General features: G+C 36.2%; 1 protein-coding gene across 1 annotated transcript in view; it reads right to left on the reverse strand.

Moving 5' to 3' along the window:
- The window catches only part of TTC33 (tetratricopeptide repeat domain 33), a 54639-nt gene that overhangs the window by 3806 nt on the left and 25409 nt on the right, over nucleotides 1-25424 (reverse strand). Inside the window, exons 3-4 of the mRNA XM_064438014.1 lie at nucleotides 16728-16809; nucleotides 6208-6339 (exon numbers count right to left, since the gene is read on the reverse strand). Coding sequence (XP_064294084.1) covers nucleotides 6208-6339; nucleotides 16728-16809 — 214 coding nt within the window. The remainder of the gene's footprint in view (nucleotides 1-6207; nucleotides 6340-16727; nucleotides 16810-25424) is intronic.

Below are 25424 nucleotides of genomic sequence, written 5' to 3' on the forward strand. Positions count from 1 at the left end.
TTTTGTGATGATGTACCGAAGCCTTCCTGCAGGGTGGGAAAACAGTCATGATATGGATTTGGTTATAGCTGGGAAGAGTTCTAGAAACTTACATATAAAGACTTTAAAGATGTACGAATAACCATCAAACTCCGTATTCTGTTCTCATTTATATATACTTAAAGCATGCAAATTAGTTTTTAAAAATCACAGCATTTCATCTGCATTGACAGAAACTGCCAATTCATCCTCCTGCTGGCACAGATTAATACACAATCTCTGTATGATGTGAACTCAGCAGACAAGAGATATAAATCAGTCTTAAGAAATGCTGATTATGCTATCAGTATTACTGCTGTTGTAATAGGCAGCCTTTCAGTTCCAGGAAAAAAAATTACTTTATTATTGGTCCACAGCCAGCTCTGAAGTGTAGGAGCATGCTGAACTTTAAACAGGAGGAGGAGTACAGTTTAATTCTTGCAAAACAGTGTCATTTTATTCAGCTTTGCAAGCTTTTAATTTCTAGGGGTAGATGAGCTACAAGTAAACACTAAATGCTCTTTTTTTTTTATTATTTCTGTTGAAAACAAAATATAAACAAACACCATCTGCTTTTAAGCTTTCCATGAAAGAGGCCCCCTAACTAAAGCCTGTATATACAGTTCAGTTCATGCGTATCAAATATTAAACACAGTAATCAAATACAAGGTAACATTTAATAAGCTTAGAAGATGCCTTGATGATTCATTGATAGAACATGAAACAATCATCTTTGTAAATCTATTAGAAAAAAGATTTTGTGTGACATTTTAATAAATAAATAATAATAATAAAAATAAAACAATAAAGAATTTTAAGTGCTGCAAAAGATCAGAGTGATTGGTTTTAAAGCAGCAATGTAATACTGAAAAATACAGAGTTGTATCCACATAAAATTTTATGTTGCCACTACTTCCACAGCCATTAATTTCTATTAAGACAGAGGAAAAGAAAATAACAGTGCTACTTCTAATTCTCTCACGGATGGAAATGTAAATCTCCCTCTCCATCTGCCTGTCTAGCATTATAGGAAAATATGGTAGCACTAGATAAAATTGGTATTTTTAGCCTGCAGCTGTGGTCTTTAGAGACCCTGGATGTAAGGACTATGGGATTTTAGATCAGTATGTATTCACATATCTGCTTTTGCTTCTGTAGGGAAAAGTACTATAAAATATACTGCAAGATGTTACTGCTTGCTGAATTACAATATTTGAAGAATTTGTATTTTTAAATACTTTACATTGCATCTCACCATAAGGTATTTTGTAGCAAACAATCTTTCATTTCTCCCATAAGCAGAATCTTTCCTGCTGCTTTGCAGAGTCTTTAAATCTGAAGGGCAGTTTTCATCAAAGTACACTTTTAATAACGTGTTTTTATAACACATGGACCTAGTAATTGTCACTACACAGTGACATCTATCCCCAGTGCTTGTATTAGGCCTCTAAGTTACATCTGACAGACACCATCTGACCAATTTGAAAGGATGTCCATCAGTGAAGACATGCAGACACCTGTAAGTACTCTTAACTGGTAAATAAGGAAAATCCAGGAGGATGGAAAACATTTACCTCTCTAATACCAATTATACTGCTAAAATTATTACAGGAACTTCAAAATAATGGTAAAACAACTCTCTCCCCAATCCCAGTTTGTCATACACTCTGCATTTGTTTTAGCTAACACTGTTAATTACAGTGCCAGCTATGTCAGTGGAGAACACTCACAGGAACTGAGTGCCTCTGCTAGAAATGCAGCAGTAAGGGCATTTAAACTTTGAGACTTGCTTGCCCTTCTGCTTTCTTGACTGAGTAGAAGATATTTTCATGCATTAAAAAAAAATCATTCGGTAGCTTATCAAAATATATTTGACTTCTGACAGTGATTAAAAAAAAAATTTACATTGTAGTAGCTGGAGAGTGCAGGACTAACACAGGACCTCTGGGGAAGCCAGTATGGCTAGGTATTACCTGTATTACCTACAACTGGATAGGACTGTTTAAAGCTGCTGTAAAGAATATTTAACAGAACCTCACTTTAAATGACAAAGCATTTTATATTCTCTCTAACTTAATACTTCCCAAATATTATGTGCTAGAATGTGTACGTGGCTGGAGTGTAGTTCAAGATGGAGCTGGCAGGACAGAAATATGCCCTGTCACGTGTTTTATTTTCAAAAGAAATCTTTTATCAAATCCTGATATGGAAAGCAGTAACGCTTAAAGTATGACACAAAAACTGTAAACAGAATACACAAAATTCCAGGCCAAAATTATGAAACAAATAGTAATTTTTAAAATTGCATTGCCTTTTTTTTTCATTTACGCACATAGAAGAGTATCAACTATATTGATATAATGATAAAGTTAAATATTCCATCCATCATAAAATAAGCCACACATTTTGTTGTGCTTAGCAGGAAGATTACCACAGCAGTGTAATTAAATATTTTCATCTCATATAAATCTATAAAAATAAAATCTGAGTTATTTATCCCCTCAAATTGATAGGAACACAATCTGAAGCACAGACTTCATTGTTTTTCAATGGAAAGCCAACCATCACTTTCCTTTTGATTACAAAAATGTTATTGTTTCTACACACTTACATTACTAACATTTTGAAAAATTCTCTCAAATTCAGAATTAGTTATGTTAATTGGCTGGACTCCAATAAAATGCAGTAACACCTCTCTTTACTAGTATGTAAGTTCCATCATTATGTGAAAGACCTAAAACTACTTCTTCCAAGAGGAAAAAAAAAGGGCTAATCTGAGGATTCATATTGTCACGGTTTGACTCCTTTTACAAAATGTAGTACCACACTTAAAGACTGCTAAACCACTAACTACTCTGTAACAATACAGCAAACCACATCCTTCAAAACATCAAACAAAAAGCATGCACAATTGGCTTATATTTACACATCTGCCCAGTGAACTTTGTAATCTTCAGTACTCCAGATTTGACATGGAGGCCCCAGCCCACAATGGTGTAAGCTTAAATCACAGAATTACGGAACGGCTAAGGTTGGCCAGGACCTTCCAAGGCCCCCTGGGCCCATCCCCAGCCCAAGCACGGCCACCTGGAGCCAGCTGCCCATTAATTTCTCCAAGGTGGGACCCTCAGTCACTTTCAGTTAGTATCTTTTTTTTTTAATGCTGCTTTTTTTTGTTTGTTTGCTTGTTTGATAAAAGTATGGGGCTCACTCTGTCTCATGGGAAGAACTGTTCTAATGAAGGTATCAGTGTGAAATTGTTACTGCTTAAGTTGTCATCACCAGTACAGTAAATATAATTTGTAAAAACAATAATTTACAATTAAATGAAAGAAATACTGCAAGCGTGACTACATTTTGACAGTTTCTACGTTCACGTTGCAAAGTTTACTCGGGTGTATTCTTGCAAATTGATTTGTAGAACTTAAGGAATTTCTGCCTTTACAGAAATAAAGTTCTGCCTGCTCACATTTAAGTATTACTGTTGAATTACCCTGTTTAGTAAATTCAGAAAAAAGAGCAAACAGCTTTTGTAAAAGCTAAATAAAAAGGGGGCTAATTTATCTCACTCTTTCTGTCACAAATTTGACAAGACCAAACCAAACCTTTCTTTGTTTGAAATAAACCAATATATTATGCAGCTCATAATTTAAACTAGATGTGTTTGGAAGCTGTATTTTAGACCTGGTAACTTGACATTAAAATATAGTCAATTGTTTTTTCCTAAGAAAAAGTGCATCATTCATTGTCAAGTAATAAAAATGTTTACAAGACACCATTTGGCAGGAAGCGGGTAGTGAAGACAGACATTGGTGGGGGAGAAATGAAACAAAGAAACAGAAGAAGCTGCTCTTGAGAAGGGCTGTATTTCCCAAATCTCAAACATTACTAAAAAGTCCTGACATTTATGCTTTATTGACTTCTCTCTGTAAAAAATATAACGAAGTGAAACATTAGAAGATCATCGTAGTGAAAGGGTAATGGGAAAAAGATAATTATGACTTAGATCACCTGGTCAAGAAGCCTCCACAGGTTAAATAACTATGAAATCATTTAACCATTTAAGACTCCTCCAGTTTTAACCTCTTAAGATTGCTTAAAAATTGCTTGGTTCAAAAATAAATAGTGAACGTTATCTGCAGCTTAGGATAACACCCCAAGTTCTTCTTTGTACCTGAGAACATATTCATCAGAAGGCAGTTCAATATGCCTTAAAGATAGAAAGGAAAAAAAGTAGAAACATGCATTACTAAAGCACTGGAGACACCAACAGGAGCTTACCCATCTCTGGGCTCCCTACTCAGGCAGACAGAAACATTCGGAGGCCAAACTACCCGGTGATAATTCCTCCTTCCTCTCTTCACAGACAGTAAGGCCAATATCACAGTTACAGCAGCACCTATAGCAGCGTTTTCTTTCAGATGAATAATGTGCTTTGATGCAAATCTCTGATTGTTCCCACTTAGAATGCTTTGGTTTGTATCATGGAATAGTCTCAGACTACATGATCTAGATTCCTTTCTGTTTAAGCTTGACAGTGTACACCAAAAGAGCACCTGAAGTGCTCCAAACAGAGCTGCTCTGAAGTAAACCAAAATGAATATAATGTGGACACTGGGTCCCCAACACTATTAACTCAAGAGATCTACTCGTTGGTGTGATGTGACTTGCCAGCGTAGATGAAGCTTATAGGATCTGGTGAGCAGACCTGGTGGTATAACTAGTATTGGTATATCGATATCTACAATTCACATTACAGTAACTAGCATTTTTTATAGAATAACCACCATCAGTTACCTAGGATTCTTATGGGAAATAAAACCTTGAATTTCCTGAGACTACTGCAGTTAAAAATCTCAGACATAATTTACAATGACAATTTCAGGCACTTAAAAGGAAAAGAAAAAAATATTATTTATAGATTGTAGATCTAGACAGGACCGGCCATCTACTCTTACCTTCTACACCAAAAATGCCACAGAATGTCACCAGTTATGTGATGAGTTGCAGATACACATGGATTTATATTAAATATTTTATATTATGATATTGCAACAACACAAGGTAGCACACTACACATCTGCAACAAAGAGCTTTGTCTTATGTTATTATTGTCATTTGGTGTTTTCTGGGGTTTAGATATGTTTGGTTTTTTAATACTGCTCCTTACTACATTTTAAGAGGAAACTGTGAGCATGATCTGTGAGCCTCCCTCAAAAAAACATGTAATTATTAACTTAGCAAAAACACTCAACATTAACGACAAAATTATTTGTATCAAACCAGCACACAGCTACTTCTATTAGAAAATAAAACCAGTGTCTTTTTTTTTATCAGAGCGCTGCTGATTAATTATCTATCTAATGGACTTTTGTGAATGTGTCTGAATTAAAAAGGTCACTCACTATGTTTCCACACCAACTAGTAGAAAACTACTACACTGTATATGTTACATTATTTACAAGTATATACCCTGTAGGCAGAGGATGATCCGACATGGTGGAAGAGTCTCCCTTTGCATCACACCATGTAGCCAAGACAGCACCATGGCATACAGCTGCAGCTAGAGAAAAGATGCACTCCAGCTACTGCAAAGCATCCCAGCCTTTTTGCTATCTTATTAAGAAAAGAACCAACTTCAGCCACCATTTGGGGTCAAGAAGCCAGAATGGCTCCTTGGGGTCAGAAAGGATGAATGAGCACACATGATTTGCTGCAACTGATGAGGGAGAGTAGGAGACAGGGAAAACAAGATGCTAGAATTTTATTAGGAGGCATGTATAAAACTGAGCCTGAATATCATCTGGGACTTCAAAGCACCTTCATCTTCAAACTACGGAGAGCTGTGCTGTAGCAATACAGTACCCAGAATGTAGTACGTGCGGTTATGTCAACGTAATTAATCTATTGCATAAAGCCGCCACATAAATATAGTATATAACACAAAAGGCTTTGAGCTAGGCAGGTCTTCCACAAGCCCAGCAACAAAACCACACAGGAAGCATTTGTGAAAAACAACAAAGTAGAGGGAATACTGAAGATAAATAATAACAAGGTTTTTTCTTGCCTACTTTCAGGTTACATAAGGATATTCAGCTACCTTGGTATTTCTGTACTTTCATTCCCTTGCACACAATTCAGAGGATGTGGTTTACAAGTTTAGCATATTATTAGTGTCCATTTTCCTACCAGTGCGATCTCTCCTAATCCAAGCTGGGCACGTCCCAAAGTCTGCCAGGCATCCCAGGAACGTGGGTTTCTCTGGACAGCCATTTCTGCTGCATGAACTGCTGGGAACATTTCATGTAAAGACATCAGGACCTATGACAGAAAAATAAGAGGAATAAAAATAAGCAAAATTGAAAACATATTTAAGATTTCTGGGATCACCTAGGCAACCACCATTCTTTCAATAACTGAGGACAGGTTCATCTCACTTAGCTTTGTCTAGTTTAAAAGTTTGTTGTTTAGTCTCAGATAGTCACCCAGACGCATTCCATAGCCCATGGAGAGAAACAGGCGTGCTAGAGGATGATTCATCTGAACGATTTAAGCACCTCTATTAGAAGCAGGTTAATTGCTTCTGACAACGTCCCTCCCTCTGCCTTCCTCCCTACAAAACCCACAGTCTGTAAAAGCATAACAAAATACACTGGAGGACAAACACATTGAGAATTAAACACAATAAATAAGCAAGCATTGTTGAAAAACTCCTGGGTTGTATTTTTTCTTTTTAATAGGAGACTAGAATCTACCAAATACAGTTGCAGTGTGCATGATATAATTATGGAAACAATCCCTGTAATTCAGCATGGAAACAGCCCTTAACAACGTCTGTTGTATTTGGAGAGTAAGTATTCTGCAATAGCAAAGCCTAACTTAGACATGAAGTCACCTACATTTAAAAAAAAAAAAAGAAGTGGTTTCCGGATGTGGAAATCTCTTTTACTCAGCAGTACAGGTTAGTGTCAGCCCGTTACCATAATATTCTACTCCTTGCATTGAATCTCCATAACTAAGCCTATAAATCATAGTTAACGATACATAACATGGCTCAAAGCTTGCTGAATTTTTCCAAGACCACCATGAGATTGGCACATTACCTGAAGACCTGCATCACTCTGAGATCATTATTTCAGACACCCACATGCTATGGTGATAGATACCAGTATAAGAAACATATGACAACTGCATTCCTACAGTATGATGAGAATGTCAACCACAAGAGTAAGACTCATGTGTGGGCAACCACTTTCATCCCAAGTGACCCGCAAGCATGATGAATAATATTAGAACATATTAGGACTACTGCTGAAGTGCAAAAAGCATTTATTTAACCTTACTGTTCTATGATATATTAAATAGATTAATACGAGTGTGGAGTAGAGGAGGATTCAAACGCAATAGTCTGGAGTATTTACTTTAATTAACATAAAGTACTTGCACAGCACTGGGGTCAGTACAGTAAAACAAAAAAATAGTTTTACTACAGAAAATAATCCTATACCCAAGGCACATAGGAAGCATACCGTCCAATAAACCCTTTGGATTTATACTCCTGCTGTTTTAATAATACTACATTCTTCTAAAGACTAGTCCTATTGCTTCTCTTTAATTCCATTTAATAGGCTGTACACTGGAATTCAGAAGTACCTAAAAATTCTTTAAAAACAAGCCACAGCTGTATGTCATGTCATTTTCCTTCTTTTCCTCAACAGTTCTCAATGACTGTGCTTTGCAAGAAAAGTTTGTAATGCATTCTATGTATTTTTCCAAAACCTTCGGTTCAACTGCATTTTTTGTGCAGTTTCTCTTACCTGCAGCATATCCGTGAATTGAATCAAACTTACTAGTGGATAGGTACACATCCTACCAAGATTAAGTGATTCTGCATCTATTAGCTAGCTTTTACATTAATCTCTTGATGTGTTTGTTCTCATAAGACAAATCCAAGTATACGCTCACCTGAACATTTTAATGTATCCCAGGTATTCAGTATTTCTTACAAGTAATTTCTACTGCAACATACTTCCAAAACATCTACCTAAGCATTTAAGAAATATTTTGTAGTTTTTAATGAATTTTATTGCCTTGTTTACTGAATTGTGATATCACTAATAAAAGACTATTATTTCACTTTAATCTATTTATGACTGTTGTGTATAGTAATTTAGACAGCTGCTTTAAAAATACTCTTCCAGATCATGGTGATAATTACTGTGCTCCTAGTAATTACGGCATCAGTTTCTCAAAGCACGCTGAAACAAATACAAATTTGAATGTATATGCATTTTGTCCAGCAGAGGTGGTTTTTTCAGTTATTAATCAAATGATTCAGCTATACTTGTCTGTCATTATATTTTCCTACACTTTTGTTTTCAGGTGAAGAGATCATAAAAATGAACATACAATGAATGACCGACCTGAATGTCTGCAGCCCTGCTTTGTGTTACTCTACCTGGGAAATGATTATCACTTTAATAAAATATTCTGCATGCTAGGTACCACTGCTACTTGAAAACTGAAGCAGCAGACATTCAGTTATTCTACATTTGGAAAGTCATGATGAGAAAGAAATTTAAAAAACCTACAACATAAAGCTTTCTTCTGCACAGATCTGAAAAGAGGTGCTCAGTCCTTTTACTGGGGCAGGCCACCATGGCCAAGACAAAGCCAGACAGGAACCATGCGTGCTGTAGCCCAATGTGCCTGTCACATGCTCAATATACAGCCACATCAAGCAGCAAGTTGCTGTAAATATACACAACACCCAATAACACAGCCTAGAGTGGTTTCCATTTCATTCTCATAATCATACTTCTAATTCCATAGATAGCATTTCATGCACATGTGCAACAAAACACATGCACAACATATACAATATACACCTCAGCATTTATACTTACTTGAATAATATAATAATCCTAAATTCTGCACGACAATACAACAAGATGTGAGGCTTATTTTCAAGGTTGCAACTACTCTGAAATACTACTTTCATTGCATTTCAGATCTTCTTGCATAACTCATCGCTAGTTTAAACATACCTAGAACTGAACTTCTTGCCTTCTTCCCAAATCATCTTTCTATTACTTGTAGTGCTGTCATTACCATGATAGGATAGTTTTTAATTTTCCTTTACATAAATTTAGTCTACATTTATGCCTTGTATAACAGCAAGGTTATATCTGCAAAACTCTTTCCATTGTCTTCATTATGTTCCCTTTGTGGCTGGTTTCCTTGATCCCTACATATCACACCATAATGGACCAAAGTCCATTTGACTTAATAAAAAATTAAACACTCAGTGAATGTCTTTTTCAAAGTCTTGCTCCCACTTTCTACTGTATACAATTTGATTTACTCCTCTCATTTTAAGAATCTATGTTATCTGTTTCCCTTTTTTTACCTCTTTCTGAATAAGTTACTCTTATTTTTTTTGCGCCAACAAGGCAACAGCGTAATGATCTATTTTTCTGCTTTTTACAAAGATACCCCGAGGTCTTCTTTCATTTCAGCCCATATGCTTGAAATACTTGAGGTCATCAGAAAACTATTATCTTTTCATTCATATGTGTGACTGAAACATGAGTCTGGAAGCCAGTAGCAGTCCCTACACCCAGCTTCAACAGAATGCTTGCCGCTACTCTTACCTTTGCTAAATTTTATCTCATTGACACAGTCATTTATATTCTTAAAGTTTGTTTACACTTAGACATTCAACTTCAGTAACTGTTTTGAAATAGTTGTTCTGTAGAAAATAGGATAAACAGAACACACCCTCATGGGCTCCCTCCAAAATAAGCCAGTTCTTTGATTTTGCTGATTTCCTTTCCAAAGAGTAAAGTGAAGTCCTCTGTGTGGGGAATGTTTCTTGTTGGGAGCTCGATTGTACTTAATACAACAAACTCTTGATACTCTCTTAATCTTTTATGGACTACTTCAGTGCAATTGACTCTAAACTGCAAGCAATCATCAGCCTGCATACAATTACATTACTTAATCAGTGACTATGCAATCTCTTTTGATGCAAGTTAGAGTTACACCGATTTCAATGTGGTTTTGGTGGGGTTTTTTTTTGACAGCAGAGATAATTGTCACCCTCTGCTAGTTACTTCCTGCAAAACATTCAGACTACTAGTAAAAACAGGAATAAACAAGCATTATTCTAAAAAGGTCACAAACCATTAAAATAAGGTAGAGTACTCAGACGTAATATTTGTTTTTTAAACAGATGTTTACTTTTTAGAGAAACTAATTCATTTGCATTAGGGTATTTTTCAACAAGCAAACAACATGATGCTTCACAGAGGAACTATGTATCACTGAAAACTCCAATTAAACCTCTCTTCCTCAATGTCTTAGCATCAAATTGGAGTATGAAGACATTAAGCTTTTACTTACCAAAATTATGCTGGGGAAAACCTCCATAAAAGAGACAATCCTCTAGCAAAATTGGTCTTTAATCTATTTTGAAGCAAGCTATGACAGAAAAGGGCTATTTTGCCAGAATCACCTAAACTAAAGATGAGGATGTGTGTGTTTGTTTATTAACATCTTTTTAAGAGCTGACACACTAAAATTCTACTCCTTCCCTGTTGCTTTCAAATTAATTTCTCAGATGAATTTTCTTTCACAAACTTCATTAGCAGAATGGCACTCAAGTTTCACAGTTAAGTAATCTCATTGCATATTTATTTTCCAATTATAGTGCTAACATTTATTAGAAAACACTCTTAAAATGAATCAATTAGAAAAAAATCTTATAAAACAGAAAAAAATCGCAAGACTCTCATACACATATATATTAAAAATGACTAGGGGGAAATGCCATATAAAGATTGTTCAGTAGGTGGATTTTCAGAACTTACTTTATTCTAACACAGACTTACCATTATCACCGCATTAAAACAAAGAATATCCACATCACAACAATGACTTAGTTTAATAGATCTTGCTTTTAAAAAAATAAAAAGAGACAGATTAGAGGAACTGGAAGAACTCAGTGGCAAAAAAAAAACACAAAAAACCAAAAAAACAATTAAACATAGCAACTCTCACCGGAAGACTGACCAAGTATTAAAAATCCAGGCAGTAGAATGACCCATCCTGTCTTACCCACAGTATTTGGAAGTGTTATGAATCTGAGTAAGTCCTGGTTTTAGATGAGCTCACTGGCTTGAAGCTGAATCACTATATATAGATACATTCCAAGTCCAGTGAAACTGACCCAATTCCTTCTTCCATCCAGAAACCCATTTCAAAACACTGATGAAAAAAAATCTTCCTGCCCATAAGTAGTTTACATTTATCCATGCTGTAAAGCAAGTACTGTTGCACCACACTGCAATGTTTTTTGCTATGTAACTTTCTGGAGTTTACATCGATGTTTTGATGGCAAACTCTTCTCACTACATCCCAGTTAAAAACAAAAATAAAAATAATAATTTGTTATAACCTAAACTTGGGATTGTGAGTCTGGTCATGTCTTAGGAACCTTATCATTTCTTAAGCAGGAAGAGGGATGGGTGGAAGTTGATATTATTTCTTCACTGAGTACAAGATTAAGAAAACCTTTATAAGAGGGGAAGTGGAATGATTTGAATATGAGTATGATGAGTTTAAAAAATTTATTTAAACCTATTTTTAAAAATAGGCTTTAAAAAGTCTATTTTTTTTAAAAAAAAAAAAAAGAGACATACATTTGAATTCCCAGTCCTGTTCAGTTAATGCAAATTGAGGATGCAGGTTTGTAGAGCAACTAGATCCTCAGACAGCTGATGACAAACATCCAAATAGATTATTAAATGGATATAAACCTTACTGATTGTTTACATTTGTATTTATTTGTTTCTAAAAATACGGATAAACAATTGTATTGTTTGCTTTAGGAATCCTGTCATAGTTGCACAGTGTGTTTGACAATGTTACCTGAGATCTTAGGTGGAAGTATCACCAGATGAGCGACAAGAATCAGGTACATTCTCAGGAGTGGTGTAGAATAGCAGACTCTATGATTCCCAAGAGAGTTTGTTATATATATCATAATGTAATAAGTCCTTTGATATCTCTCATCCCCCAGGAAAGAGTCCCATGTGGTCTAGCACATGAACATTCAAACCCAAATTCAAACTATTTCTCAAAGCCTGTTCCTCCATCTTTGTAATTCAAAACAGCAATAAATCCAGTTAATGTTTAAGAACTTAGCCCACAATGAATTTCAAGCAGTCTTAATGACTATATTGATATAGGTAGTCTTCATACACTCTCTGAATATATTTATAATACTACTTATCTAATACTAGAATCAACACCAGGCTGCTGGGTGTTTTGGTTTTTTTAAAAAGATTTTCCTTTTTTTAAACAAAAATATCGAAAATAACTTCTTGCACAAACAGTTATTTGCAACTCATTGTTCTTGCAACAGGAAAACAGTTTAGGCTGTTAATGGAATATGAGTATATACACTGAAAGATCTTACATGAAAAGAACAGTTTAAGTATACCTCTAACCTCTCCACACACCATAATAATCTGTTTTTAAATGGATCAAGGAGTAGCTGAGAGCAATGGAAAAAAATCTCAACTTTTATAGGTTTTTGAAGCAGTTGAGCAATTTCACAATTGCCATATGTTTTTCTGGAAGCACACTTACCGCAAGTGTCATTGATAACTGAGAACTTTAAACACTATTTCCACTCTTCAGAAATACAGAAAGACACTTGTCCTACATCTGTTAAAATACAGATCTTTAAGAACTTACCATAAATATTTACAGATTCCTACTGTGTCATTAGCATATTTATCTGAGCTGCATATTAAACAGGGTATTTAAAATGTTAAGTTTGCTGCGAGAAAGGAAATACTAATAAACTGGGAAGCTGCTATATAACCCAACATAAGATTATCTTAATAAATGTAACAGGATACACAGGTATTTCGAGCCCATGCAAAACACTCATCCAATGTTAATTCTCAAATGAAATTATTTCATTAGGATACTTCTCCTCTCTGAAAGAAAATTAGTATGACCGTAAAGAATCTCTGCATATTGCACAAAGTCATTCTCAACATGAATCACCTCCTCTAGTATGTGACTCACATACCAAGACAGGCAGATTTCAATAGGCCAAATGCTGGTCAAGCCCTTGCTGAAGCTGGTCTACAGTTCTTCCAAATCTGGAGCTACGAAAACTTTCTCATTTAGCTACACAATAATAGCTACAGTATTTGTGCTGGTATGCTGGGTTGGAATAACAGAGTCAGAACAAAGACAGTATGATTTAAATATCAACCACAATATTTTTGGAATGAATTATATATTCCTATTTTGGCAAAAATGAATTTTTACAGCTCACATTAGTGCCTTTAGAGGTAGAAAGGTATCGTATTACACCTTATACTAATCAACTTCCAGTAAGCGTAAGTCATACCGCAAAAAACATCTGTAATAATTATCTGCATGTACTAAAGAGATGCTACCCATTTAAAGATTAGAGGTTTGTTAAAAAGATTCACGAGATAATTTTATAAATGCATATTTTGAACATAAACTTTTCATGTGTTCTCACAGTATAACAGAAGTGTTATGCCATATCAGAAAATAAAATCAAAGAGAAACAGTGCAACTGCCCAGCGCTGCTCTCCTCTTCAGTAAAGGAAGCAAAGGCATGGTGGAAGAGGCCTGGGTTCCTTTATCCCTTCAGCTTCCATTACTCTCCAGTGGTTTCATTAGACTGGCAAAGACATTTTACATGACAAATCAGGATCACACAGCTAGTTTCCCAGCTCCTCCTCATCAGCAGGAAAGTTGTATGCCTCAGTCCTCCAACTCACCTTTGCCATTTAGCTCAATTATGGGGACTAGGGTGCAAAGTAAGCAACTACCCCTCACTATTAGGTATTGCAGCTGGAGCACCAATTGAAGGATGTTGTAGTAAGCATCTATTCGCAAAAGTCACTGCATCATAGTTCAGATCCTGGTAAACTAACATAATTCCCTGTTCTCCTGTTATTTCCATTGTGAAAAGATTTAATTTTGACTCGATTTCAATTAAATAGAGTACTTTTGGAGAGCTAACTTAATTCCTGCATCCACAAGACCATAAAGAACTGTTACACGAGAGCTATTCACTAATTTGTCCCACAGAACATAACTGTCCTTTTTGACACCCTTCTCTTTAAGTCAAAAAAAAGATAAATTCTTATTGCAAAATAAATGTTACTTCAAAAACACATGGTGTTAAGGAGCCAGCATCAGAGCACATGAACCATCTCCTTCCAACCTAGAAGAAATCCTACTAGGTGGTCTGTTTCATTCAAAGCAGATTTAAATCTTTAAACTGTAGTAAAAAAAGAAAGTTATAGGACTGATGCCATTTTTCACATCTTAACAGAATTTGTTACTAGCAGAGTTAAAAATTAAATGCACAAATGAACAGCTATATAAGTTAACACCCTTTACAGCAATGTGGAAAGCTGCTAATTAAAACAGAATTATATCATTCTGTCTCTTCCAATAGTGCATAATCAAGATTCAGAACTCCTTGGCACATAGCTCTGCAGATGCTAAAAGTTTACACAAGAGCAGAAAGCAATAAGACAAATTTGTTGAAGTAAAATCTTTCAAGCACTTCTAAACACAGAGATGACCCATGGCCAAAGCTTGCTGGGTGCTGGGAAAAGTATCTTGGAGGAAGTACTACTACATGCTTGTACCATTTGTATGATTCTTCCCCAGCCATTCACTGTTACAAGCTGTCAGGACACTAGGCTAGACAGGTCTTTCATTTAAGCTAGCATTGATGTAAAGGCATCCAAATACAAGCAAGTATTCAATGGAGATTTACGTGTTTAAGACGTTCTGTTATCACAGAACCCTAGAAGTATGTAGTAGTCAAGCACCTAAATCATACAGGAGACCTGTAAATGCTAATATGCTATCTAAACAACATATAGAGCCAATCCTGTGTGCGCCCAAGTTAAGCGAACTACCACTGCAGAATTTCCATAAGGTTTGAGCAACATGCATGATTTTTTTTTTCCCCAAAAGATACGTGCCTCCTGTTTTAGAAGTTATGAAGACATAATTGACTACAAATATTGCTTGGTAAGAAGGTGGGGAGGACTTATGCCCACTTTTCAGCATGATAGAGGATATAGAATGAGAGAAATACACTAGAAAAATTCAGCTATTTAAAGTAACAAAAATTACTGCATCTTATTACCAACACCATTCAAATTAACAAACCAAGTCAGAAATCAACATTTCATATACACCCCTCCCCAAGATTTTCCTATCACAGTCTATCTGGGTCCCTTATATACATACGATAAGTTGACAAAGCAATCCAAAATACACTTCTCCCAAAATAATTCAGGAAGAAAAACCTTTAAAGCCATAAAGTATTTCTCAAACCAGATGCAGAATCAAGTAAGATCTAGACCTTCTTCAGCTATATAAAATTAAAGCCTCTGTCAGCATTACTATATTGAAATGAGTTTATGATTATCTAGTTAATGATTTTGCAGAATCAAACTTTCTTCACCTCACAGAAAACGTGACTGTGAAGAGGAGATGTGACAGCATCCAGGAAAAAAAAAGAGCAGTCACCACACCTTGGAAAATACCCAGCTTTGCTTCTTGGGTTTTGTTGGGGGTTTTTTGAGGGTTTGTTGGTTTTGTTTTGTGGGAGTTGTTTTTTTCGGGGGGAAGTTGTTTTGTTTTCTATACAAGAAAAGAATTACAATAACAACACAGATTTTAAAACGGAACAATATAGCAAGCTTCCTAGAAGTTACATAACACATTCGCAGAAGTACCATGATTTTACTTCACCTTTTCCTTTCTCCTAATTTTAAACAACGTATTTTCATCCATATTTTGAGTAACTACCTTCCTAAAAATAATTTTTGCCATTCTAATCTGTCCAGTTGGTTGAAAGAAGCCATACATTTCTTGTTCTCATCCTCAATCCAAATTAAAATAATTTTTGCAGACAAGCATTTTTATTTAATACAGAAAAAAAATATGTTGTTTGTACCTTTGCATACAGATGGAAACAAAAGCTTCCCAATCTGATCAAAATAATAGATCCTGGCACTTTTGCCACCTAAACCATGCAAAGACACACTGAAATTACAAGCTGATTTTGTAACTTTAGTGAGGTGTTGATGGCTGCAAGCCATCTTCCTCAAAACAGCTTTAAAATAATGGCTTAGATGAATTGACATCATAAGTATATTCTCTTTAATGTTCTTTTCCGAAACTAATTCATCTATGTAATACTTAATATAAAAACAGACTGGAGCATATCTTTTGCATACAGTACCCCTGTTTAATGTTCATAGTATTAAGCCAACTCTTTAGAAAGAGCAGGCAGATTTTTAATGGTCAAATTTGCTAATCTATCACAGTAAGGTTCTCCCTGCTCCTTCCAGTACAATTTTTAAGTATTTCAGTTGCTTCTTCCACATTGTAACATCCTAATTCATGTCTTACAAAGATGTTGTTTATTGTGATTGGCTGGGATAACAGTATTATTTTAAATTCCTGTTAAAAGATACCCTGGTGGGTTGGGAAAGATGAAAAACCTAAACTGTGCTGTAGTTTATGCATACAACAACTACACAATGTTGCACAGTGTCTGTTCATACGCACAATGTTTTATTTTTTAATTTCTAAACTAATACAGAATTGTCATGCTTTACCTGCGATTTCATCTCATAAAGCGTAGCATCATCTGGAGTTAACTGAAGTGCTTCATCCCACTTGTGAATAGCTTCTCGATACCTGTAGTTAAAACAATATTAGTTTCACTATATTTAAAGATATTAGATATTTCTATTTATATCCTGACATGGTCCTAAGTAAAGTGCCATGGCATCTCATTAGTATTAATGATTCTTCTAACCACTTCCACATAAGACATGCCAAACACTTTTCAGAACTGGCTATTTGTTCTTCTGACCAAATGGATGCTAAATACTACTGTACAATTGGCCTCAAGAGAATTTACAAGTCAACGTAAGAAACCTATGGCAATGCAATGACTTAAAACTAGAAACCTTGAACTAAGTCCAGTTCCCCTCGTTGTCAAAATCATCCTTAGTCAGGCATAAAGAAATATAAGATGAACAAAACATGCCTTGTTACAGTATTCAAAATTTCTTTTCAGGCCTAAAAAAGCTAAAACATAGGAGTTGCCCTACTGCATTTCTGCAGTACAAGATACCAAAGACATCTGAGTGCCTTTGGTATATAACTAGAAGGAAGCTGATAGTAAACAGCTATCCTGAAATCACTCAACTTTAGGAAGGTATAAAGTAGCTTCATAATATGTTGCCCTTCCCTGGAAAACTGAAGAAAACAGAAGAGTTGACCATAACAAAACAAAAAAGGTCTTTCGTCTTGAACAAAAAGGTAAAACTTGGACAAATGCCTCCTGGTGTTTTGAACCGTATCGAAGAATAATAAAGTGGAATTACAGGGGTGCAGTCTTTCAGCCCTAAAGGTGGCCTCAGATTATTGAGTCTGTGGCATGCCACAAATTCTCTGAATCTGTTTCAAAATCCACCTTTGTTACAGAACTGCATAGGAATTCCTATATTTATATTCATTTCACTGCAAAGGTATGAGAACAGTGTGTATAATAGATACACACTGCAATTTTAATACAGTGTAGATAAAACTGAAGTAATTTTCACACACACTTCATAATAAACAGTTTTTATCTTTCCCTACTCCCCATACTTTCTTCTCTTTCTCTTCCCCATTTCTCAGTCCTCCAGCTTGTATTATGCCTCCATGTTTTCCAGAGCAGTCCCATGAAGACTTCAGAAAGTTCTGAAGCAATTGGGAGTAGAAGAATAGATTAGAAAAGCAATGCAACTGAAGTCAAACTCTCATTATGATTCAGGTATTATTAGCTTGTAAATGACACTGGTAAGTATGTTTAGCACTCAAACATCAAAGGATGTTTTAATATATTTTCACACTCCCTCAACATTTACCCACTATCTGTGCATTTTTCTTGTAGTTCATTCCCCATGGGCAGGTGTTAACACCAAAGGAAACATCACCACATTTTCTACATATGTCAGCAGAAGCCTTAAGCTGTCATTTAGTTCGCAAGAACTACTTTTTTGAGTAGATTATAGTTTTGTTCAAGACCTAGCACAGACATAGCATAATAAAAATCTACATGACTAAGGTAAATCCTCAGCTCAGTTAGGCAGCGTCCTGGCCACGCAGTGAGATGCAATATTGTGAGTGTAGCAAAGAAGTTTAGAAACAAACTATTTTGGAAAACAGAGCAAGCACAGTAACAACATCAGTAAACAGAAACTAAAGAACAACACTTGCATTCTGGAAACAGAAAGATTTAAGACAAAAGTTGCATTTCAAGAATTTGCATTTTTACTTCTATGGAGGGGACATCATTGCTCAAAGTGTCAATCTGAATGGGACAAAAAGTCATAGCAAGAACACGCCACCTCTGAAGGGAGCACCAAATGTAGGCAAATATTCCCCCAAATCCTGTTGGGTTTTGCTACCAATTTGTCAACAGTCTTCCAACGGAATAAAGATGGGCAAGGTAAAAAAAAGAGGTTGTCCGTTCACAGAAATGATATGCTATGTGTGTTCTGTGTATGAACTGTAAGTTACTCAACTCCATCTGTGAGTCTCAGAAAGCATGATCCAAGAGAACTGACAACAGAATGCTGGAGTCGCTTCGCAGGACTGACAAGAGAGCAGAAGAGGGCTGGAGAAGGAAGATCAGTCTGCAGATCCATGCTGAACCACCTGCTGAAAAGACTGATTGCTGACTACCAGTTTACAGTGTGAACATATCCACACTGCTATGAAACATTGATCTTTGCAGTGTATGTATTTCCTTAAAAAGAAAGTCTGATAAAACATGGCTCTTCTATTCTTTTACAAATTCTCAGGAAAAAACATGTATTCATGGTTGTTCCAGGAAGAACTAAAGACGCTGTTCTTATTAAAAGAAATTGAGCCACGTTCCTTGCTCCAATACTGCAAACTTAAGAAAAAATTCCTTTCTATAAAGACAGTCTTTTAATCAAAGAATTTTCTACCTCATTCTTTTGAAGGAAAAGATTATATAGTGTATAAAATACCAAATGCCCTCCTGAAAAACTAGCCTGGGAGTATAAGATACAGTTGTAAAGTCAGTGTTCCACTAAATCTTTTAAGAAAACCATAAACCTTGGCTGAAATAAGAAGTAAGCTAGCAGACGGGTACCATTGTAAAGGAAATCATCAAAAAATAGATAATTTTACTGTCTCTCAGTATCTTTTTGAGCTGAACTGTACAGGACCTTCATCATTATAAGGAGGAAGAAGTAATTTTGAAACGAAAAACTTCAATATAAATATGATATCTGCTTTGGGTTTAATTAACACACATTTAATGAGCATTCCATTTGCTAATCCCATTTCTTTTCTCAACAAGTAAATAAACACACACACAGTTGAGTGACTAGCTGGCTGCAAGTGCATATGCATCAGCTGAGCTGCAAAAACTACCATGGCATAGCTCACAAAAGAGAAGTAACAAATTTTAGCTTAATGCTGTTCCACTGATGTACACCTGAACTTCCTCCCATAAGCCAAACATGAGCCAACAATGTGTGCTCACAGCCCAGAATGTCAGCCATACCCTGGGCTGCATCAGATGAAGCGTGGCCAGCAGGTCAAGGGAGGTGATTCTCCCCGTCCACTCCGCTCTGGTGAGACCCCACCTGCAGTGCTGCGTCCAGCTCTGGGGCCCTCAGCACAGGAAGGACAGGGGCCTGTTGGAGCGGGTCCAGAGGAGGCCACAAAAATGGTCCAAGGGCTGGAGCACCTCTGCTGTGAGGACAGGCTGAGAGAGTTGGGGCTGTTCAGCCTGGAGAAGAGAAGGCTGCAGGGGAACCTTATTGTGGCCTTTCAGTACTTAAAGGGGGACAATAGGAAAGATGAGGACAGTCTCTTAAGCAAGGCCTGCTGTGACAGGACAAGGGCCAATGGTCTTAAATTAAAGGAGGGTAGATTTAGACTGGATATAAGGAAAAAACTGTTTGCTATGAGAGTGGTGAGGCACTGGAACAGGTTGCCCAGAGAGGCGGTAGATGCCCTATTCCTAGAAACATTCAAGGTTAGGCAGGACGGGGCCCTGAGCGGCCTGATCTAATTAAAGATGTCCCTGCTCACTGCAGGGGGGCTGGACTAGGTTCGTCCTTTCCAACGTAAACCATTCTATGATTCTATAAGCCTGGTACAGAAAGAGAGCACACATGTTCAGAACACATTCTAAGGCACAGCTGATGCACAGTAACATGCATTTGAATCTTGTATCCCTTCAGAAAAAAGGATATGAAACCTAGTACTTCAAATATTAAAATAACTTGCATCAAAAACACCACCTCAGAAACAAGAACGAGACTCAAAAATTGCAGATCCAACCACGGGTGATGCTACAAACCTTCTTCAGAAGAGACCTACCTCAGCTCTGGTGAGACCACATCTGGAGTGCTGGTCCAATTCTGGACTCGCTCCAGTATGACAGGCACATGGACATACTGGAGTGAGTCCAGCAAGGGGCCACAAAGAAGATTAAGGGATTGAAGGATATGTCATACAAGGAGAGGCTGAGATACAGGACTATGCAGACTGGAGAAGGGAGAGCTCAAGGGTGGATCTTACTAAAGTGTAAAAATACCCAATTTTTAACGGGGGAGGGAGTAAAGATGATGGAACCAGATTCTTCTCATTCGTGCCCAGTGACAGTACAAGAAGCAATACACACAAACTGAAGCACAGGAAATTCTGTTTAAACACATTTCCATCTGTTTAAACATATCTCCAAAACCCAACTGGACAATGTCCTGAGCAATTTGCTCTAGTTGACCTTGCTTTGAGCGTAAGCTGGAGTAGATCATCTCCTAGGGTTCCTCAGGTTTATATGATACTAAGACATCAGCAATCTCAATGATACATGTTTTATGATGAAATATGATTATCTCTTGGCTAAGTTAAAACAAATTTTAAGCAAAAGACAATCTTACAACAAACAGACCCATTAATTTTTAGATGTCTGGGATTACTATAAAAACTTATCTAATAGAGCAGTAAGGAAGTCACAGAATATTGCTAATGGGCACATCTTGATTTTAGAGAATATCAAGTTAGTATTTCCAGCACATGTAGAAACCCTAATCTGTATATATATTGTAACTAAGCATCTAAACTCCAGAAATATAAAGCATTTTTAAGAAAAGATTATCATATTTTGAAGCATTGAATTACTATTTAAGAGTGTTGAGATACAGCATAGTTAATCTACCCACAGTGATTTCAGTAAAATAGTATACCTCACTACAAAAAATAACACAATTATTACCAGAACTTAATTATTATAATTTTCTCTTCTTTATTGCAATGCCATAAAAAGGAATAAATTATTGAGAACTGGATAAATCTGGGATGGCTTCAGCGTAGAAGATTTCGTGGATCTTGCCAATTTTTATTTAACAGCACATGAAATCCCATAGACCCGCTAAAGTACTAAAACTTGTCTCTTCAGACGTGCTACTGACCATCTGGGAGCTATAGAGACTTGGCACATTTTACTACAGCTTGCTGAACTTTTGAAACAAACATCTCATGCTTACACTTCACTTTTTCAACACCACTTCTGGGAAAACAGGATCTCTTGAACTCTTAAACAAAATCACTACAACAAATTCATATTTCCATAAAAAATACTTAATTGGAGGCTTCTGGGTAAAAAAAAATACTAAGCCCTGTTCAAGTTACACAGTGATCAGTTTTTGAATCATACATATACATATATATACACACACATATACACATATATATACACACATATATATATATATAAAATGCTAAAACCCGTCACTGCAGATAATGCAGGATATAGAGTCCTGGAGTTTTACTACAACTGGCTTGCCACAGTTGATGCTTCAGGAACAGACTGAGAAAGGCCATGCTCACAGGGACACTGAAAATATCTGAAGATATACTGAAGAGATGAGATGGTATCATATTCAGTCAAAATGAGACAGGCTTGCAGGAGAGAGCCAGATCACAGGACTAGTGTCAGGAGAAGGAAGGAGGCAACCTAACTCCTGGGAATTCGTAGCGACTTGGAGGGACACTCCTATTATCTGATGTTACAGGAGGGTGAGATAAAACACAGACAGAGCTAAGGGAGGGAAGAGGAAAACAACATTTTAAAAAGAATATGGCTAATTGTCAAACACTCGTATCATAGAGGATGAATGTGAACGGTCTGTGGCCACCAGAAACACCAGCTAGAACAATTTCAGTCTAGTGTAGGGTCAAATTCAGACTTTGGGGAAGCTAGAGAAAAAGAACACTAGTCATTAATTATATAGAGTACATAAAAAGGAAAAAGAAATGGAAAGCAAGGCAGAAGTTGATTACAGGAAGAGACTTCTCTTTTGAAGCTGGGAGATGATGCAGGGCTAGACTGTGAGAGAAAAGATTCAAAGAACAGGTGCAGGACAAAACTAAAAATAATAAAGGAAAATGAACATAACATGGCTTTTTTTGTCTTTAACGACTCCAGAGACCTGCAACCCAGCTAGGTTTTTACAGTAAAAAAACTTCCTCTGGTGTGGCTGGGGAGGGATGTGTATGGGATTTTACAGAAGCACCTGGAGAAGAACAGTGTGCAGAATAGGTGAAAATAAATTGTTTGCTTAAGAGCACACAGAAAATCCTTGTCCATAGTTAGTGCCATACAGCATGTTTAACCTCACTGGTAACCTTCACAAGACTGGTAGGTCTTTAAACACATGAAGTATAATAACAAATGTTCTTTTGAAGTCTTAGCAACTCTACAATTTTTTTTTTTTTTAAATTGCAGACAATTCTGACTCTACTGATGAATCTTCATTACTGCAGCTCAAAAGCATAGTTATTTTATGGTAAATAAAGTGCGATATGTTACTTCTGATTATGAAGGGAGAAAGTTAAAACCAACTGCTTTACTGTCTACTGAAACTTCCAATAAACATTTTAATTTAACAGGGTGATTTAGGAATGGCCACACTGATGACCACAGGTAAAGAGGTACATGACAATTCTTCATTGGCACGTGACCATATACATGTTCTTGCCCCACAGTGAACGAGAGATAAACACAAACAAACATGCTGTGGCTGCCTTTCAAGTAGGTAAACTATACTGCTTTTACCATGGACTACAGCAGCATGCACGTACTATTCTTGCACATATTAGACCCCTCAATATCAGGTCATTGATAACTGGACATTAGTAGTGTATATAGTGAAAATAAGTCAGATTTATACAGCAGAATCTCTTCCTACACAGCAAATACGAGGTTCTGATACAAGTAAATCACTTGAATATACCACAAAATTAAATAGCTACACAAATATTTCAGATGCTTATCTCACTTAAGAACTCCCATAGAGGAACAGATGGAAAATGCCCTTTCACCGCATGCCAAAAGAAGTTACCACCTATCACCATGCTAAACTACAAAATCAAGTTTTTAACGTAAGTTCCACTCAATGTTTTCCTATTTTTATTTCAGCCACATGTGTAAATAGGACACTTTTTAACATTGCATCTAACAGGCAAATAAAGAGTTTTGAAACTACCTTTGTCAAAGAAAAGGCATGAAAACCAACATGGGAGAATGATCTCATAACTAATACCCAGAAGTGAAAGCCATAAAATCAGGATTCTGGTACTGTCTCTGACAGCAACACTCTCTCTCATATTGTAATAACATTTAAATTCCTCACATACAGTATGAAAAAGTAATCTTATAAAAAATCACTCACTATTACTTTACAGTTATTTTATTGACATCCAGGAATGAAACATACTGCAGTGAATAATTTTTATGACAAATGACAGAGGAGTTAATGGGTAGAGTACTAGATAATGATGGGGAGTGAACAGTGCCTACATTTGGCAGTCTGCCAGAAGATGTCTTTCAAAAATACATTTTATATTGAATTGTGAGCTGAGGGCCCTGCTGCCTTTGACTTATTTTATACCCTTCTTTACAACCCAGTGAATCACTGATTCATGGTCCACCCCACTCAGTTACTGCACTTATCTGTAAGGAGACAAGAAAATTTGCAACACAAACGCAACACCTCCAGCTGCCAATCAATTCTCTGGCTAACTGAATGACCACCACCACTTTTGTTCCTGTGCCTTGTACACTGGCACTATCGGCATGCGCAATTTCAGGGCTTTGTCCTCAAGGAGGGCTCTGGCAAGTCAGTATGTGCAAATGCTTGTGTTTACTCTTCAAACATGAAAAAATTACTTCAGCTCTGACTAATATAGAATTATACAGTTGATTGACAAGTACTGGTTAAAGCATGACCAAAGTACATATTTTTCTTTTTAAAAAATATTCATATTCAGGAAAAACCCAAATAAGTTGCATGCTACTAAACAAAACCTCAGTTTAAAATGCCAATTACATGCAAAATTCTAGAAACTGGGTGCTCTACAGTTTTATTTCTGGCCTTGCTACACAATCTCCCTGGACTTGGCAGTGTTACTTCATAATTTTTCCCTGAAAATATGGACTTGCTATAAAACTTATTTGATATAACACAGAGGAATTTACTTACCTGCAATAAGATTACATCATGAAGACTGTCAGAAGCTCAAATAAATACACTGCTAATCACAAAGACTTACTTACCTTTGCAAACGATCCTACAAAAATGCTCAGAAGAGTCAAAATAACCAATTCTATTTGAAAAGTTCAGTCTAATTTTAATTATTTGTGGTAGTATTGAGAATTTTATAGTGTAATTTTAAAGTGAGAATGGTTAATAGTACAAGTTCTCTCTACAAGCTGTTAAATTATACACCAGGGTATTATTCAGAGTGGAAGAACAGAATTGGAAGAGTTTATTATGCTTCCTTCAGTTAAGTGGTGGTTTTGCTGGTTTAGTTTTGTCATGAAATCTGCAAGACCCTGCTGTATCTGACTGCATACCTGATTAACTATAGAAATATTATCATATAGACCGCAGTGGAAATATTCAGGTTTTTACCATGTAAAAGTTAAAAACTACAGTATGGATAAATGTTTGACCTTAAGGAAGAGTCAAAAGAAATAAGCTATTTCTACCTGTATTCTACTAACATGAAACTGTCAAGTAATTACAAAACAGAACATAAAGAGGTGTGTAAAAATACACTGCAGAAGATCTAGATCCATCAGACGGTGAGCAATATTTGAGACCGTCTTTACAGACAGGCAAACTTATTACCTGCATTTCTCTCCAGTATCTATAGTTGCAAGTTATATAACATACTTGTTTGTCTTAAACACATAGTAGAACAATCATTTT

Source organism: Phalacrocorax carbo, chromosome Z, assembly GCF_963921805.1.
Source record: "Phalacrocorax carbo chromosome Z, bPhaCar2.1, whole genome shotgun sequence".
In the NCBI taxonomy this organism is placed as follows: domain Eukaryota; kingdom Metazoa; phylum Chordata; class Aves; order Suliformes; family Phalacrocoracidae; genus Phalacrocorax; species Phalacrocorax carbo.